General features: G+C 33.8%; 2 protein-coding genes across 2 annotated transcripts; both read right to left on the reverse strand.

Moving 5' to 3' along the window:
- Positions 1-264: 264 nt before the first annotated feature.
- On the reverse strand, positions 265-1848 carry LOC140036899 (probable 2-oxoglutarate-dependent dioxygenase AOP1). Its single transcript, XM_072080000.1, has 3 exons — positions 1350-1848; positions 903-1224; positions 265-634 (listed from the first exon to the last, which is right to left on the reverse strand). Exons 1-3 carry the CDS (start codon positions 1721-1723, stop codon positions 395-397), a joined length of 936 nt encoding a protein of 311 aa, XP_071936101.1. The 5' UTR covers positions 1724-1848; the 3' UTR covers positions 265-394.
- A 7937-nt stretch (positions 1849-9785) lies between these two features.
- LOC140004368 (probable 2-oxoglutarate-dependent dioxygenase AOP1) lies at positions 9786-11355 on the reverse strand. Its single transcript, XM_072080001.1, has 3 exons — positions 10897-11355; positions 10459-10780; positions 9786-10175 (listed from the first exon to the last, which is right to left on the reverse strand). Exons 1-3 carry the CDS (start codon positions 11259-11261, stop codon positions 9930-9932), a joined length of 933 nt encoding a protein of 310 aa, XP_071936102.1. The 5' UTR covers positions 11262-11355; the 3' UTR covers positions 9786-9929.
- Positions 11356-17576: the final 6221 nt, after the last annotated feature.

The raw sequence follows: 17576 nt of genomic DNA on the forward strand, positions 1-17576 counted from the left end.
CTGACGTTTTTTCCTTTCCTTTTGATGATGGCTACCGGGCCATCAGTTTTTTTTTTTTTTTAAATCTAGGTGGTTGCCGGACTGATTCAGCCAGACAGCCCAGCAATTTAAAAACAAAAATTCGTAGCCTGAAGTCCGGCAAACATATAGTTTAATACCTTCACTGTGTCAGATCAATACTTGCACGATTTTTTTTTTAGCAATTAACGAAGAAATTAGCCTAGAAAAAGTGGACACGGAAGGGGAGAAGTATATATACGAACGGAACAGAAGACAAAAGCTTTTCATTCATCTCAACAAACATGTCTACACAACGATTTCGAATAGATGAGAAATGACATCGCTCATTATTGCACAAAAGGCGTGCAGTCTTGTGATCATTAAAAATCGTGTTTTAGATGCCACAATAGGCCTTTAGTGGATTTTGAGTTTTCCGACCCTCATCTGTGCTTATGAATCCGAGAAAACCAAGACTGTCGAATGGCTTATATAACAAGGGGTGCTCATCGTCAACCAGCTCCGTTGGTGTCTCTACCAATTTCTTGCAAAAGGCAAACTGTGCAATCGAATACCTTCCTTTTCCCTTCATAGTTACTCTATGTAATGGGGAATGCACTCTACCGTTGCTCCACACCTGCATTAATATCCACTAGAGAACTCAGTACTTACAACAAAAATACCGAAAGTTGCCATGCCAACATTCTAGATGATTTAGGTGGAAACATCTGTGAGGCCTTTTTCCTTCTCGCTTTAAATTGACCATAACACATCCAACTTAGACAATGTATGGCGAAGCCATTATTGAATCAAGTTTTCTAATTGAACCAGATTGCAATGTTCTAACTAAGTTTAATATGATTCAGGCTTGCAGATTTAATGACAAAAAAAAGAAAATATCTCACCGAGAATGCATCTCCAGCCATGATTACTACGGAGGAAGGAGGAAAATCAACAGGAATCCAGCTTCCATTCTTCAACTGAATTTCTAAGCCCCTGGCATCATTCTGATGAAGTATGGTTATGAAGTTCTTGTCAGTATGAGGAAGAACACCGACATTCGTCTCATTCTGTTCGGGTACTCTGTACTTTGTGAATCTAACAATGTAAGTCACTGATCCCACATGAGATTCGTGGTACTTCTCCACTCCATAACTTTCAAACACCAATTTGCTCACCATTTTATCTAATTCTGCTGCTTGATTTGCATAGCAGTGTAACAGTTCACTAGTCATGGAAACAGGATATTCAAAGGAAAAAAACCAAAAAAAAAGGTAAGCATTTCGGATATGAATAATGCATAGTAGCAATAAACGATAAGAAGAATTACATATTAATGGAAACAAGTTTACCAGAAATGGTTATTTTTGGAGGGCCACATCTGATTTGTGAACTTCTGGACTGCTTCAAGATTTGTTGCATCTTCAATGCTTGTGGTTTCGTAGAGGGGCAAGTCCCAACTTGCCCCAAAATAACCAAAGAGGGGAATTTGAGAAGTGTTTTGGACTTTAATCTCCAACGGGAGGTCAAACAAATCTTGCAGCTCAGAGAATATGGAATCACTAACCTCTGAAGGATACTTATCATGAACAGCTATGAAACAGCCATACTCTTCAAATGCCCGTGTGACTCTGTTTCGCGCCTCAGTCCAAGAATCTTTTCCAGATCTTAGGATTTCCTCCGTCAAATTTATGACCGGAAGCATGATATTTGAAGCGGAATCCATGGTTTTATGCAGCCTCTTTCCTCACACGCACTTCCCCGTAGCAATAAGGGCTAGCCTTCTTACGGAAACGAAATTTGACTAACTAAACCTAATCCCAGAAATAAGGGCTAGCCAGTGCTGGTATTTGAAGAGCCAAGAGGTTAAACAATTCAGATTACGTGTTGGGTTAAACAATTCATGCTTACGTGTTGGGGAGCCCACAAGGATACTAATCTTGCTCAGTGATTAACATCTGTATCACATGATTAAATTGTATTTTCTAGTTAGAGGACGTAATTGGTCAGTTTAGATAATTTATGCTTAACCATTTAAAACGGAGAATGAAATGGAAAAAAATTATTCATCAGTTGCTGCGTCAACCTCCAAATACTTTTGATTAGTGGTAGATTATCTGACAAATTTTATTTATTTGCATCATTAACATATTTTTTAACTGTATTTTTATTTTATATATATAACATCAAAACAATGCTACAATTTTTTTCAAGAAAATTATCCAAACACAATTCTTTTTTTTCAATAAATAGAAAATGCACATGCTGAAAGCAAAATGCCTTGATGTACAAAAGAAATTGTTTATGGACAAAAGATGCACGACTTCAATTAAATAAAAAAGGGGCAAAAACCCGCAGCGGTCCTCAAACTTTTAATTTTGCACACTTTTAGTCCTCCAACTAAAAAGTGCGTAAATGTAGTATTCCAATTAATAAAAATGTGTTGTTATAATCCTTCGTCCAATTTGGTCGTTAAGATGGATGGAAAACGCATCACGGATTGCTCACATGACATTTATTTTTGGGATAATTACAAAAAGCTCCCTAGAGGTTTCTAACAATGTCACTGAGCTCTCCTGAGATTTGAAAAATTACATTTACTTCCCTTGATTTGATTGTTTTAGTAACAAAACCTTCAAATAATATTGACTTGTTCAAATTTTTAAATGAATATCCAAAAATACCCTTGTGTAATGAGTTTTAATTTACTTTCCTATATAATTATAAGATTATCTAGTATAATTATAAGAAAAATGTCCCAAAATTTTTAAGTCCATACTTACTATTTGATAAACAACTATAATACTAATTTTATCACTATGATAGGATAGTTTTGATGGTATTTTATTATAGATTTAAATTTATAAGATAGAAAAAAATATTGAAATAATTCATTTAGAGTTTATGAATTTTTCGAGTAGTTGGATTATCATAATTTAATAGTAAATTTGGGCCATTTTCTTTCCATTTATTGTTAATTTTAATACCAAAAAATAGAAAACAAAGATCAGCAAATACATTGGATTGCATATAAAGTTAACTCGTCAAAAAGATCACTGGTTGGACATTCGGTTACAATAGAAACTAGAGGTGATAGTGATAGTTCTACAGTTTTATTGGCAAAAAAAATTTTTTTAAAAAAGGAATAAGAAGGAATAAGAAGGAAAAAGAATGAAAAAATAATTTTAAAAGTCATTCTAAGTATACACATATCAAACAAGGAAATTTTATTAAAATATTTAAGGGTAGTATTATCATTTTAAATGATAAGCGAGTTATGTGTAATTTTTAAAACCTTAAAGGAGCTAAATGAAATTGTTAAAAACCTCAAGGGAGATTTCTGAAATTATCCCTTTATTTTTGTATCATCTCGTCCATCTTAACAACCAAATTAGACGGAAGGACTATGACTACGTATTTTTATTAATTGAAGGACTATATTTACACACTTATTAGTTGGAGGATTAAAAGTGCACAAAGTTGAAAATTCGAGAACCACAACGGTTTTTTACCCATAAAAAGTTAATCAATCCACCTTGTTCCGAATTGATTTCCAGTTGCATAGTCAGAACTTTAACAAAGAAGTGGAAGTAATTGACAAAGAACTTTAAAGGTAACTAATGTTTTTTCATGTCTTCCTAGACACACTTAATAGGTAAAACCCGTTCACTTCTTATCTACTAATGATCCTCGTGGATGCTAATATATTCTGAGGAGAAAAGATTAACCTATTCCAAGACAGATAAGGCCTTCTAGTAATTCTTGGATATAATGGCTAATTCCATTGTTTATTGCTGAAAAAAAATCACAAAAATATTGATCTGACATGAAAGTGATATAGAACTATGCCTGCTATGGAAATTTTTATTTTTTTTTTGGCTAAAGGTTAAAAAAAAATGTCACGATCAGGAATCTGGAAGAAAAAGCTGGCTACCACCACCACCGACTCCTGAAATGGACCAAAGATCCATAAAATGCTTAAAGCAACTTGAAGAATAAATTATATGAGAACTTGGCTTGAAAATCTTTTGTAACAAACTATAGGGATAATTTCAAAAACCTCCCTTGAGATTTCTAATAATCTCACCGTCCTCCCTTAAAGTTTTCAATATATCAAAGACTTCCCCTAAAAGTAATTAGGTAGTATCAAATCCAATCCAATTCAAAAGAAGAAACAATAAAAAATTGGGAGTCGAAGAGAGAAAACAACCTGATATCACAAATGCCCTCAAATCTTGCATTAGTGAGATAATTTCATATGAACAGTACACAGGCCATTTCAGCAAACTATTTATAAGAGCAAAAATGAAGCAGCAAGTTGGGACTCTATGTATAAGCCTTTATGCAATTAAAGTGCTTGGTATTGGATGAGCTAAAAGTAATAGCAGCAAATGAAGTAAGCAATTGCAGCAGTAACAAACACATACATAAATAGCCAGTTCAAGCAATAGAGGTAAATTTTGGAATTCACCTATATCATTTACAATTAGAAACAGATATTGCCGATATAATCGCAAAGCAAGAATTAAAAATTTCGAGAGTGAATAGAATCCACACGAGCTATACTTTTGATGAGCAAATTATAGATTTTTTTTAATAGTATGAAGGTTCCGAAGAGCAAGAGGTGAGCAACCAAAGAAAAGGAAGACATTTTAGCAATACAAAGGGAAGAATAGATCCAGATCGCACTTTTAAATTATTGTTAATTACATTAATCATATTTATAATTAACTTAAATAAATTTGTCCAGATAATTGCGAAATATCTGCTAAGTTATGCGGGTATCTGAGTTATTTCACCCATGATGATGTAAAAATTGGGACCTAATATTCTATCAGGGGAGGTCTCCAATTTTTTTGAAATCTCAGGAGAATGGAGTGAGATTGTTAAAAACCTCTAGGGATGTTTTTGAAATTATCCCCAAACTATATGAAAGGACAAAGCTACAAGTATTACTCATGACAGACAGATGGTAGAGAGTTCAATAAACTATACCTTCCTGTTTCTCATATGCCGCATATCGATCAAGCTGGCAAGCATCAGCATTTTCAACCAGCTGGTCGTAGAGTCTCTGAAGTTCTCTCAAAGCGCCAAACTGTGTATAGCAAAATTTTTACCTAACACCTATTTAACTGTTAAAATTATCTGTAGCTAGCACGTCTGAAAAATCCAGCACATTTACACATGATATCAGCAAGCTAAGATATCATTTCTAGTTTGCCATTATTGTTACAAGCAAACCAGAAAAAATCTTTTGAAAGGAGAGTAGCTCAACAAGTGTAGATGCAACAAACTTAACAAGAGTACAAGCGATAGGATTACTATTCTTAAAATCCTTGCCTTGTGTTAAAACTACTAATCATTATGCACTCTATTACCTTCAAAGGAATTAAATCATAGAGTGGTAATTCCGTTAACCAACCTAGCAAATATCTCCATCCACAAGTTCACCAGAGGCATTTCTTCGTTAGTATTCTACAAGGGGCCCTGCTCCATCTATTTCTGTAGTTGAACCAAAATAATACAATAAACAACAAAAACTAGAACTTCATGTCCATTAAAATGCCACTAGAAGAATTGCAAACCATAAATCACCAATAAGGTATCAACCTCCATTAGCTACTCTTGCAGCATCAGCTTGCAAACCTCTGGAGAACAGGTACGATGGATGGTAACATCTGCATATCGGTGTAGACTGTAGGTTGCCTTTCACTCGTATTGACCCAAAAATGCTGTCTTTTTGGAAATTCTATCCTCTCTTTCAATACTTAATATAAAGGGAAAAAAAATTGTGGCACAACAAATATTTTTTTTTTGTTTTGAACGCGATTCTTGATTTTTTTTTATCTCTCTCTCTCTCTCGATATAATTAAGCTAACAGATCCTAAATGTGTTTCATTTTCTCTTTAAATTATTAAAATGTATGTCTTCAAACTAAAATATTGCATTTAAGATAGAAAAAATATGATTTTTAGCATTTACTTCAACATACTTTTGTATTCTGTAATATATAATTCAAAACTGATGATAAGTTTTAAATTTAAAATACGAGCACCAGCACTAGCGGATTTAGATGTAAAGTAAAACTTTTATAAATTAATAATTTTGGGACCATGAAAATTTTATTAATTTAAAGAGGTATTAATTAACCAATAAATTAATAAATTTATTAATCTGTTGAATGTACTTACGATTCAAAGAAACATTCATTTAATCAACTAAATTTTTATTTTATTTTATAAAAATATAAATTATTTTATTAATACAAGGAGTTAAAAGTCTGAGGATTATAAATCCATATCTATGTGATTTGTAAGTATAATTTAATTGGGTAACAAATTTGGATGGTCTTCAAATATTAAGTTGGTCAACTTTTAACCCTCCAACTATTAAGTGCATCCCTTTGCACCCTCAAACTTGTAAAATGGTATATCCTTACCCTTTTGGCTAGAGATACCTCTCTTTAGCGAGAGAGATATATTTTTCTCCCAATTCTATCCTTTTGTATTGTCTTATATTCAAATTTTTACTAAGTTGGCTATAATATAAGATTTACATGTTTTGCCTAAAAAATTTCTCTTCTATAATGTTTTGCCTAAATATTGTTAAAGTAGTGAAGACAGTTTATTAATTTTGTATCGTATGATAGTGATTAATAGTACCATCTCATTGATATAAAAGTTAAGTGATATTTTTAAAATTTCAAGAGTGTCGAGTGATATTACCACAAATCTTGGGAGAGGTTTCTGACATTATCTCTAGCCAAAAATGTAAAAAAATATACCCATTTTACAAGTTTGGGGGATAATTGTATGTATTTAATAATTGGAGGTTAAAAGTTGATCAACTATATATTTTGAGAGCCATTCAGATTTTTTGCTTAATTTAATTCGATTAATGCCTTCAATGCACTTACGTAACTATATCAAAGTATAAGTAACTCATCATAATTTTTTTATTGTAAAATGAGAATTTGAGTCCAAAATTTTTAGAAGGAGAGATAGGTTGAATTGTGCAGGGAAGACGGTATAAGTGAGGCCCTTGCTTGTAATTTAGGCCCTGTTCAGGCTGTAATCAGTTTCTTGCACCCTACCAATGAACATTGAATTTCCTTCTTTTGCCAGAATGAAAATTGATTTATTTATTACTTCTCAGTAGAAAACAGATAGTGCATTGCAATAAATTATTTCATAGAATAATCTTGGAGAAAGCTACTCCCTAACATCTTCTTTAAAAAAAAATCGTGCAAATATTGATATGACATGGAAAAGGTATTAAACTATCCCTGGCAGCTTATGAATTTTTTATTTTATTTTATTTTTTTTGAAATTGCTGGGCTGCTGGCTGAGTGAGGGGTTGCCATCATCAAAAGGCCAAAAAAATGTCAGCGGTCATGTCCAGGTGTTCAGGCTGGTATTCAAACTTTTCTTCAGGAAATGGTTGGTCGGCATCAATACGTTCCTTGGCAGAATGGTTAGGCAAAGCATTGTAGGAGAGCAAAATTATAATTGGTTAGTATTATATCAGAAACCTCCTCCAAGATCTCTCTTAATATCACCTGGCACCCTTAAGGTTTTAAAATATCACTTACCTCCCTTACTTTTTTTTATTTGTGTAACAAAATTTTTAAAAGCTCCAAACTACCCATTCACTTGTTAAATAAAAATACTTCTAAATCACTTTATTCACTTCAAAAAATTCATCCCCTAAAAAATAATCTCTTGTAGTATTACCATATCATAATGCTATACTTCATAAAAATATAAATTTAAAAAATAAAAAAATATTTGAAAAGAAATAGATTTGCACCAATTTAACTTTATATGCTTAAAACCGATTTACATTTTTTTTTCAACATCTTCTCAACCCTTGCGCAAACTATTAAATTGTACCAATCATTATAAAAAGTAATTCAAAATAAGCAAATAAATCATATCCCACTTTATCATAATCATAAAAAATAAAAGATAAACAAAATTTAATTTATTGTAATTTACATTTAAAATATTGCATAGTCATCCAAACAATGAGTAAGAGAGAATGATGGAGTAAAAGGAAAGCGGAAGAAAGTGACTTTCATTTATTTTCTTTTAAAATTTTTTTTGAAATCCACTTATTTGGTTTGTGAATTAAGTGTCAAGTGAGAGTTAATATATTATTTGATGTGTGAACTCCAATATTATTATTATTTTTTTAAATCCAGGTGATTGCTGGACTGACTCAGCCTGACAGCCCAGCAATTTAAAAACAAAAATTCGTAGCCTTAAGTCTGGCAAGCATAGTTTAATACCTTCCCTCTATCAGATCAATATTTGCACTATTTTTTTTAGCAATAAACGAAGAAATTAACCTAGAAAAAGTGGACACGAAAGGGGAGAAGTACATATATGGACGGAACAGAAGACAAAAGCTTTTCATTCATCTCGACAAACATGTCAACTCAACGATTTCGAATGGATGAGAAATGACATGGATCATTATTGCACAAAAGGCACGCAGGCTTATGATCATTAAAAATCGTCGTGTTTTAGATGCCCTCAATCTTAGAATTCGAGTCAGGTTGGCCTCACTCGCTCTTTTTAAACGAGTTAGACGCTGTGCTGGTAAGTTCTTTAAGGGGCTGCTGCCAAGTCTTTTCCATAGTGGATTTGTGAGACGTTAATTCCAGGGCGTAAACGAACAGAGTCGAGTCGAATTTTGGCATAATCAAATCGAGCCTTGATCTAATTTTATTAAACTCGAACTCGAGTTCAAACTTGATGAGCTGACAATTTTGAAACTCGAGCTCGAGCTCGAAAAAATAAAAATAATTATTTTATTTTTAAAAAATAAATAAAATAATATTTTTTAATAAATAATAAAATATTAAAAGATATATATAATTTTACTATTAAAATAAAAAAAATATATATATACACTCGAACTCGTGAGTCGACTCGCGAGTTAACTAGTTTAATATTTTAAACTCGAGTTCGAACTCGTGCTGAGCTTGACTCCACTTGCGAGCGATTCGATTCGTTTCCAACCCTAAATCAATTCGAACCAGGCTGGTCTCGTTCTTTTCTTTTTCAATGAGATAAGGGTGCAATGTGCATTATCAGCAGTTTGACAATTGTCTCGTCACAATTGGCTTTTTACTTGAGGCCACAGATAAGTAGATATTTTGAGAGCCCACAAGGATACTAATCTTTTTTTTTTTTTTGGAAGGATACTAATCTTGTCCTGTGATTTACATATGTATCTCATGATTGAGTTGTATTTTCTAGTTGGAGGAAGTAATTGGTCAGTCTAGATAATTTATGCCCAACTATTTCCAACTGAGATTGAAATGGGAAAAAATATCTCATCAGTCGCGTCAATCTCCAAATACTTTTGATTGGTGGTAGATTATTTGCCAAACTTTGGATCTATTTGACAAGCAAATTTTTAGCCAAATTTATCTATTACAAGTTTTTAACAATTTTAACTATAATAACTTTAAAAAAAATTTCAAAAATTTTAAATTATACACTTTAAAATATTTAAAAATTTACACATTTAAAAATTTTTTTTTACAACTTTTACAGCAAACTACAATAAAATTTTAAATAAACATCTAAAAAACTCATTTGCTAAACGGAGCTTTTGTTTAATTGCATCGTGAACATATTTTTTAACTACATTTTTATGTCTTATATATCTCATTAAAACAGTGTTAATGGATAATTCACTATCCAACACAATTCATATATTTTTTTCAATAAATAGAAAATGCACCGCTCCTCAGGGGAAAAACAAAACAGAAGAAATTGTTAATGGACAAAAGGTGCACGACTTCAATTAAATAGACAAGTTAATCAATCCATTTGTTCAATAGTTTGCATCATTCGTCTTGTTCCGGATTGATTTCCAGTTGCAAGGTCAGAATTTTAAAAATCCATGCGTATGGTGTTTTAGACGCCACAATAGGCCTTCAGTGGATTTTGGGTTTTCCGACCCTCATCTGTGCTTATGAATCCGAGAAAACCAAGATTGTCGAATGGCTTATATAATAAGGGGTGTTCATCGTCAACCAGCTCTGTTGGTGCCTCTACCAATTTCTTGCAATAGGAAAATTGTGCAATCGAATACCTTCCTCTTCCTTTTCCCTTCATAGTTACTCTATGAAATGGGGGATGCACTCTGCCGTTGCTCCACGCCTGCATTTCAAAAATGTATACAATCAATGTATTAATATCCACAAAAAATACCGAAAGTTAATGGCACGAATGCCATGCCCACATTCTAGATGATTTAGGTAGAAACATCTGTGAGGCCTTTTTCCTTCTCGCTATAATTTGACCATAACACATCCAACTTAGATAATGTATGGCGAAGCCATTATTGAATCAAGTTTTCTAATTGAACCAGATTGCAATGCTGTAACTAAGCTTAACATGATTCAGGCTTGCAGATTTAATGACAAAAAAGAAAATATCTCACCGAGAATGCATCTCCAGCCATGATTACTACGGAGGAAGGAGGAAAATCAACAGGAATCCAGCTTCCATTCTTCAACTGAACTTCTAAACCATTAACTTCATTCTGTTGAAGTACGGTTATGAAGTTCTTGTCAGTATGAGGAGTAGCATCGAGATTCGTCTCATTCTGTTCGGGTACTCTGTACTTTGTGAATCTAAGAAAATAAGTCACTGATCCCACATGAGATTCGTGGTACTTCTCCACACCATAACTTTCAAACACCAATTTGCTCACCATTTTATCTAATTCTGCTACTTGATTTGCATAGCAATGCAACAGTTCACTAGTCATGGAAACAGGATATTCAAAAAAAAAAAAAAGGTAAGCACTTCGGATATGAATAATGAATAGTAGCAATAAACTATAAGAAGAATTGCATATTAATGGAAACAGGTTTACCAGATATGGTTATTTTTGGAGGGCCACATCTGATTTGTGAACTTCTGGACTGCTTCAAGATTTGTTGCATCTTCAATGCTCGTGCTTTCTTTGAGGGGCAGGTTCGCATAATAACCAAAGAAGGGAGTTTGAGAAGTGTTTTGGACTTTAATCTCCAACGGGAGGTCAAACAAATCTTGCAGCTCAGAGAATATGGAATCACTAACATCTGAAGGATACTTATCATGAACAGCCATGAAACAGCCATACTCTTCAAATGCCCGTGTGACTGTGTTTCGCGCTTCAGTCCAAGAATCTTTTCCAGATCGTAGGATTTCCTCCGTTAAATTTATGACCGGAAGCCTGATATTTGACGCGGAATCCATGGTTTTATGCAGCCTCTTTCCTTATACGCACTTCCCCGTAGCTCAATTTAGTTTGACCAATTAACAATGAGGGCCAGCCAGCGCTGGTATTTAAAGAACCAAGAAAGAAGATAAAACAGTCGGCAGCCAATAAAATAAGTAGATATTTTGAGAGCTGTCAAGGATAGTAATCTTGCTTAATGATTAACATTTGTATCAATGATGAAATATTGTATTTTCTAGTTGGAGGAAGTAATTGGTCAGTTTAAATAATTTGTGCTGAACTATTCCTAACTGAGATTGAAATGGGAAAAAATGTCTTATCCGTTGTGTCAACCTCCAAATACCATATTTTTTTTTGGATTAACTAGAAAAACTCCGCTTAAGGTTTAACCCCTAATATTATATTTTTCTTACTTTATCTCCAAAACCAATAGTTAAATATTTTTTAATAAAAATATCAAAAAGACATTTACATCCCTTGAGGTTAACTCCAATATATGTCCTCGAGGTATAACGCATTTTGCACTTTCCACTCAAATATCAATTTTTTTTAACTTATCTATTTGTCCTTAAAATTACTCAAGACATATAATATTTAAAATTATCAGTATTTCTAACATAATAATAAAATAATTGTATATTGAAAAATTTGTCAATTTTATTTTTAAACTTTTACGGTAAAATCAATTTCATCTTTCAAATGGGAATAAATTTGTCACGTCGGGTCGCATTCTGGAACGGATCTTCTGTCTCACATCCTGTGTCATTCTCTATGCCACTTTTTATTATATTGCTATTTCTCCTTCATAAACATCATGTTTTAGTTCTTTTTTGTTTTCTTAAGATTCAATAACTATTAATTGAGTAATACATAAAATTTAACAAAATCAAAAAATCAAAATGCATAAAAAATGAGATTTTTTATGAATTTTCTACTGTATTTTTTAATTTTCTATTATATATTGCTTTTTTGAAGTTGTTGTATTTATTTTTTACTGAATTAATAGTTATTGAATCTTAAGGAAATAAAAAAGAACTAAAACATGATATTTATGAAGGAGAAATAGCAATATAATAAAAAGTGGGACAAATAGTGGCACAAATTATGGGACAGAAGATCCGTTGAGGTCACTTTCCCACCCATGGTGCACATGTGTAGCAAAAATAGTCACAACCACACTCCCAGACCCGTACCAATAATGCCTCAATAAATACACAAAATTAACTGGCGCCGCACTAATAAATACACAAAATAAACTGCCTCAATAATTTTGTAACTTCCATTCGTGAGAGTTAGCCAGTTGCCAATTTAGTTGCTGGTGGCTGGTTACCGTACTAATTATCACAATAGTAAAGGTTTGTTGAATGTTCTTAATTTGTGCTATAGTTTGACATCTTACTTTTTTCGTTCATGGAATTACTATATGAATGGGACATAAATAACATTTGCAGCTCGTGAAGTATATGCCTGTGATTGTTTTTGTAAAGTGAAGTGGGAATATATTGATCAAGCTGGTTGACGGCATTTGAATTTGATCAAGTGAAATGGGGATATATTAATCTGCCAATTAGATTTTGACCCTCTATTTGAAGATTTTTTAGGAAGGAATAAGAGTAGCGAGTTCCTTCCCCGAAAGGGCCAAAACCGTCATCTCATGATCGCTTTCAGTGCAGCAAGTGGGGAATGGTATCCCGTCTGGAGACGGCATCGACCACCACATTGCGTGAAAGATTCAGAATATAATAGTCACTTGCACCACCGACGACTTTGACAATAAGAAAGGTTCTCTTGTCAATGCACACACCTTCACCAAAATTGCCTTGCATAATGACGTTGCTTGCCGTTGCGAAATTCGTAGGGAGGGAATTAGGTGCGGGCTAGCCAGTTGCTGGGGACGGACCTCGAAATATGCGCTGTGGTAGGATGTGATTTGACAATTTGTAGGAGTTTTATGCTGGTACCGATCGGGGAGAACGAGAGAAAGCGACAATGGTGGCGTTTGCGGTAGTTCATTAGCCTTGCGGAAGCGAAGATGTAATTATCAACGGATTGGGTTTGGGCCGGATGCTTAGCTATACTTGTATGGAATTTGACCCGAATACCCGAAGACTCTTGAACTTAATCTTTCAAACCTAGGGGCCTATTTGGAACCAGAGTTTTTTATCAAGTTTTTTAGTTACTAATTTTTTAACAACTTTAGCTACAGAACTCAAAAAACTTATTAGGTTTTTTAACCTACACACTTCAAAAGATCTAATACACAAAAAACTTTCTCTTTTCTTCTTCTTTCTCCCCCACCCGGATCCATCACACCTTCATCGCCGGTCACCACCTCAGCCGCTGCTTCCGGTGCAGGCCGTCCTTTTTTTTTTTTTTCCTTTCTCCCTCTCCCCCTCCCCCTCTCCCTTTGATCGATCTGCAACCCCTCTTTTTTTTTTTCTCCTTCTCCCTCTCCCCCTCCCCCTCTCCCTTTAACCGATCTGCAACCTCTCTCTTTTCTTTTTTTTTTTGTTCTCTCCCTCTCCCTCTCCTTCCCTCCCCTCTTCCCCTCTCCTCCCCCTCCCCTCCCTGGCCACCCTCCCCCTTCCTCTAGCTACGATCTGGTCGCCAAACCGCATCTGCGATCTGGTCACGCAACCACATTGGACAAAGTGGAATGGGGAAGGGGAGGAGAGTAGGAAAGAGGAGGAAAGTGGGAGAGAAAAAGCAAAAAAATAAAAATAAAAGAAAAAATAATGGCTGCTAGTTCTCTGCCTTCGGGAGGGAGAGAGGGAGGGTGAGAGGAAGTAGAGGGAGAAGAGGGGAAGAGAAAAAGAAAAAAAATTTTGGGTAAGGCCACTGCTGGTTCTTCAACGCTAGAGGCTGAGGTGGCGGGGGGAAAGGGAAAGGAAGAAGAAGAAGAGAGGAAAGAAAAGAAAAAGGAAAGAAAGAAAAAAAATTTTGGACCATCTACTGGTTCTTCAATGTTTGAGATAGAGGTGACATGGGAGGGAAGGGGGAGGGGGGAAGGAAGAAAAAGAAGAAGAAGAGAGGAAAGAAAAGAAAAAGGAAAGAAAGAAAAAGAAAAAGAAAGAAAAAAAAAGAAAAGGAATAAAAAGTTTTTTATCTTAAAAAAATTTTTCAAAAACTTCTACAGTGCACTACAGTAAAGTTTAAACAAACTTCCAAAAAACTTAGGCTCCAAATGGAGCCCGGGTTTGATTGGGTCTGAATACAAGTTGGATATCTCGGGCCAAAAATTTTAGGCAAATAAATGAAGAAAATATTTTTCTAAACAAATATTAATTGCACACCACAAATTCCAATTAAAAATCACAAACTACTTTAGTTAATTATTCTAATGCCTACAAATTACAATTTCTAAAAAAATCCAAACAAATATTAAATACTCAAATACATAATCAAAATAATTACTTATTCAAACACGTTTGAGTCAAATTTGAGTCGAAACTTAATATTCCATATTCGATCAATTTTTAGATTAGCATAAACGGGTCCAGATCGAATCCGAGTAAATGAAATTATATCTATATCCATATTCGGAAAAATATCATCATATTTCCCCAATATGACAAATTTACCCTTGCCTGATTGTTCATAAGATGTAGGGATAATTTTAGAAATCTCTCCTAATGTTTTGCATAATATCACACAACGTCCCTTAAGTTTTTACAATCTCATATATCTCTCTTGGATTGACATTTTTTGTTACATTTTAACCCCTTTGGACAAAATACAAGAAAGACAAAACTTTTATTCCAATACTACCCTTATGTTATCCTACTTATGAAGCTTACACGAACAATAAAAAAAAATATGGTTAACAAATAAAAAAGGAAAATATGAGAGGTTAAAAATGCAATAATGAGTAATTTTATAGATATACAACAACTATTATATAATATAATGCATGATGTTCAACAAAATAAAGGATATTCCTAAATATATATTTGGTCATTAGATCATTTTTTTGATTATTTTTAAATTCTGACTTATTTAGAAAGTTTTTTTTTCTAGAAGTAGGATTTATATTACAAACTATGCACATTAGGAGATTATTTTAGTTTTCAGCACAACTTAAACTACATCATGTATTAAAATATATCTCCTAAAAATTTTCTTGACTCCTTATAACTATCCACGATATTTTTCAAGGTGTTAATTACTTACTAAAATTTTTGTAAGTAATTGAATTTGATTAAATTTAATTTATCCACGTCTTTTGTTGTTCCACTATGATCTCGATATAGAAAAATATGGACAATTATTAGATAGCGGTTTATTTTTTTAATCTACATTTTTAGTTTAAAAATTTTATTTTGTTTTGACTTTGGGTTAAATCCTAAGAGTATAAAAGAGCGAACGAGGAAATGAACGGTGAATTTGGCCCCTCATTGGCACCTTGAGTGTGTGGGCTTTTTGGTCATTTTGCAGTGATTTCCAAAGAGTAAAGCGGTGCCATTGGAGACATTTGTGGCTAGAATTTGTTTGTGGACCGTATACTGACCATTGACCATTATATCCTTAGGTACCAATTTTGCCCCCGAGTGACTAATTGGTTATCAAAGCCAAGGTTGGCTTTTTTGTCTGATCGCCCAGCTTCTTGAATTGTCTTCAAAGAGCAAACGGCGTGCTGCGCTTTTTCCTATGCAGTGGCTTCCTACTGCGTGGTTTTGTATGCTACATTTCATCAACTTTCCCTTTTCATTAGGACCATCAAGAACATTCATTCATATATATATATCTTTAGGTCTCAATTTTGCCTTCAAATACTACAGATTAGTGCAGATGATATCATATATATCTTTAGGTACCAATTTTGCCTATCAAGAACATTCATATATAGCTTTAGCCTATCAAATACAACAGATTAGTGCAGATGATATCATATATATCTTTAGGTACAAATTTTGCCTATCAAATACTACGGATTAGTGCAGATGATATACTACTGATGGCACAAAAGGTAATATTTTGTTACAGTAAAAAATTTTCCCAATCAATTTTATAACTTCAATCAATTGTCCAAATAAAATCTGTCACGGAATCAACAACCACCAGATGTGCTTAATGTCAGCAAAAGACTTGGAAAAGAAATCTACCGCCTCCAAGTGAGGAAATTTACTCATCCTCTCGGAAATACTTCATCCCTTTTTTTATAACTGACGTTTAAGAAATTTGTTCTTAAGTACTTTTATCTGTCGTTTTACTATCCCCATGCAGCATTAATTATTTTTTCACAATTTTACCCTTTTATCTCTTTTTTCCAATACAGGGTTCTTAATTACTACTCCTAGTTAGTTTGCATTGCTTTTGGCCTAGTAAAACAGCACCATTTAGTACTCTAGTGAGAGAAAACATGGGTGAATTGGACAATTAATGAGGGTACAAAAGGAAAGTAGTGTATAGATTTAAACAATGAAAAACTTTTCTTAATTGGTGTGCAAAACCTTAAACGTCAGTTATAAAAAAAGGGAGGGAGTAATATAGTAACAATGTATAACATAACAGCATGCCTACCAACTGAAGGAGCACTATTGCCAGTTCCAGCAAATCAACAAGAACCCACCTGCACGCAACAACACCCCGGCCAGGTGACCAAAGACAAACTAAATCAACTTCCGACCATCACGATCACATTGTAGGGATCAACTTTTGCGGTTTTGCCTAGCTAATGTGTATAGTATGCACTTTATGCTGCTTTTGTGAAACTTAAAAGCCTCATCTCCATCCACTGTATTTCTAACAGCTAGAAGAATCCTTTTGTCGAGGCTAATTAGCTCTTGCTAACTTTTGATGGCCTACTGAGAATACTTACCAAAGGCCATATATAAATATATCTCATGTATGAATGTAAAAATAGAAATAATTATAAGAACATCCCTGAAAATTCCTGAAAACTCAATCCCTGAAAATCTGCGCGAAGCCCTGGCCAACTAGTAACTATTAAGTGTAAGGATAATGTCATCAATTTATGACGTTTGATAGAAATACTTAGGTTGAGTTTGGATTGCATTTTCCGTCATTTTTTATGAAAAAATTATTATAGCGATTTGATATATGTAAGAAAAAAATGTGATAGGGAAATGTGATCACGGAAAACGACAATATTTTCCGACGGAAACAAGCAATCCAAACAAGGCCTTAGTTTTGTCAGATTGATAGAGGGAGGTCAAGGGGCCGGGCCATTGAGATATTTGACACGGAACCCATGGCATTCTGTAGCCTCTTTCCTTGTATTGAATTCCCCGTAGATCAATTATAGCTCTGACCAATTAACCAATAAGGGCTAGCCAGCACTGGTATTTTCATGCTGTTGTGAGCTTGGATTC

Source organism: Coffea arabica, chromosome 2e, assembly GCF_036785885.1.
Source record: "Coffea arabica cultivar ET-39 chromosome 2e, Coffea Arabica ET-39 HiFi, whole genome shotgun sequence".
NCBI classification, from domain to species: domain Eukaryota; kingdom Viridiplantae; phylum Streptophyta; class Magnoliopsida; order Gentianales; family Rubiaceae; genus Coffea; species Coffea arabica.

What these genes read in the sequence shown, in the direction of transcription:
- LOC140036899 (XM_072080000.1), bottom strand. Translation starts at nt 1,723, where the DNA reads ATGGATTCCGCTTCAAATATCATGCTTCCGGTCATAAATTTGACGGAG. An exon ending in TCCAAAAATAACCATTTCTG is followed by an intron (nt 1,225 to 1,349) that starts GTAAACTTGTTT and finishes TTCCATGACTAG; the next exon opens with TGAACTGTTACACTGCTATG. An exon ending in TGGCTGGAGATGCATTCTCG is followed by an intron (nt 635 to 902) that starts GTGAGATATTTT and finishes ATATTAATGCAG; the next exon opens with GTGTGGAGCAACGGTAGAGT.
- LOC140004368 (XM_072080001.1), bottom strand. Translation starts at nt 11,261, where the DNA reads ATGGATTCCGCGTCAAATATCAGGCTTCCGGTCATAAATTTAACGGAG. An exon ending in TCCAAAAATAACCATATCTG is followed by an intron (nt 10,781 to 10,896) that starts GTAAACCTGTTT and finishes TTCCATGACTAG; the next exon opens with TGAACTGTTGCATTGCTATG. An exon ending in TGGCTGGAGATGCATTCTCG is followed by an intron (nt 10,176 to 10,458) that starts GTGAGATATTTT and finishes TTTGAAATGCAG; the next exon opens with GCGTGGAGCAACGGCAGAGT.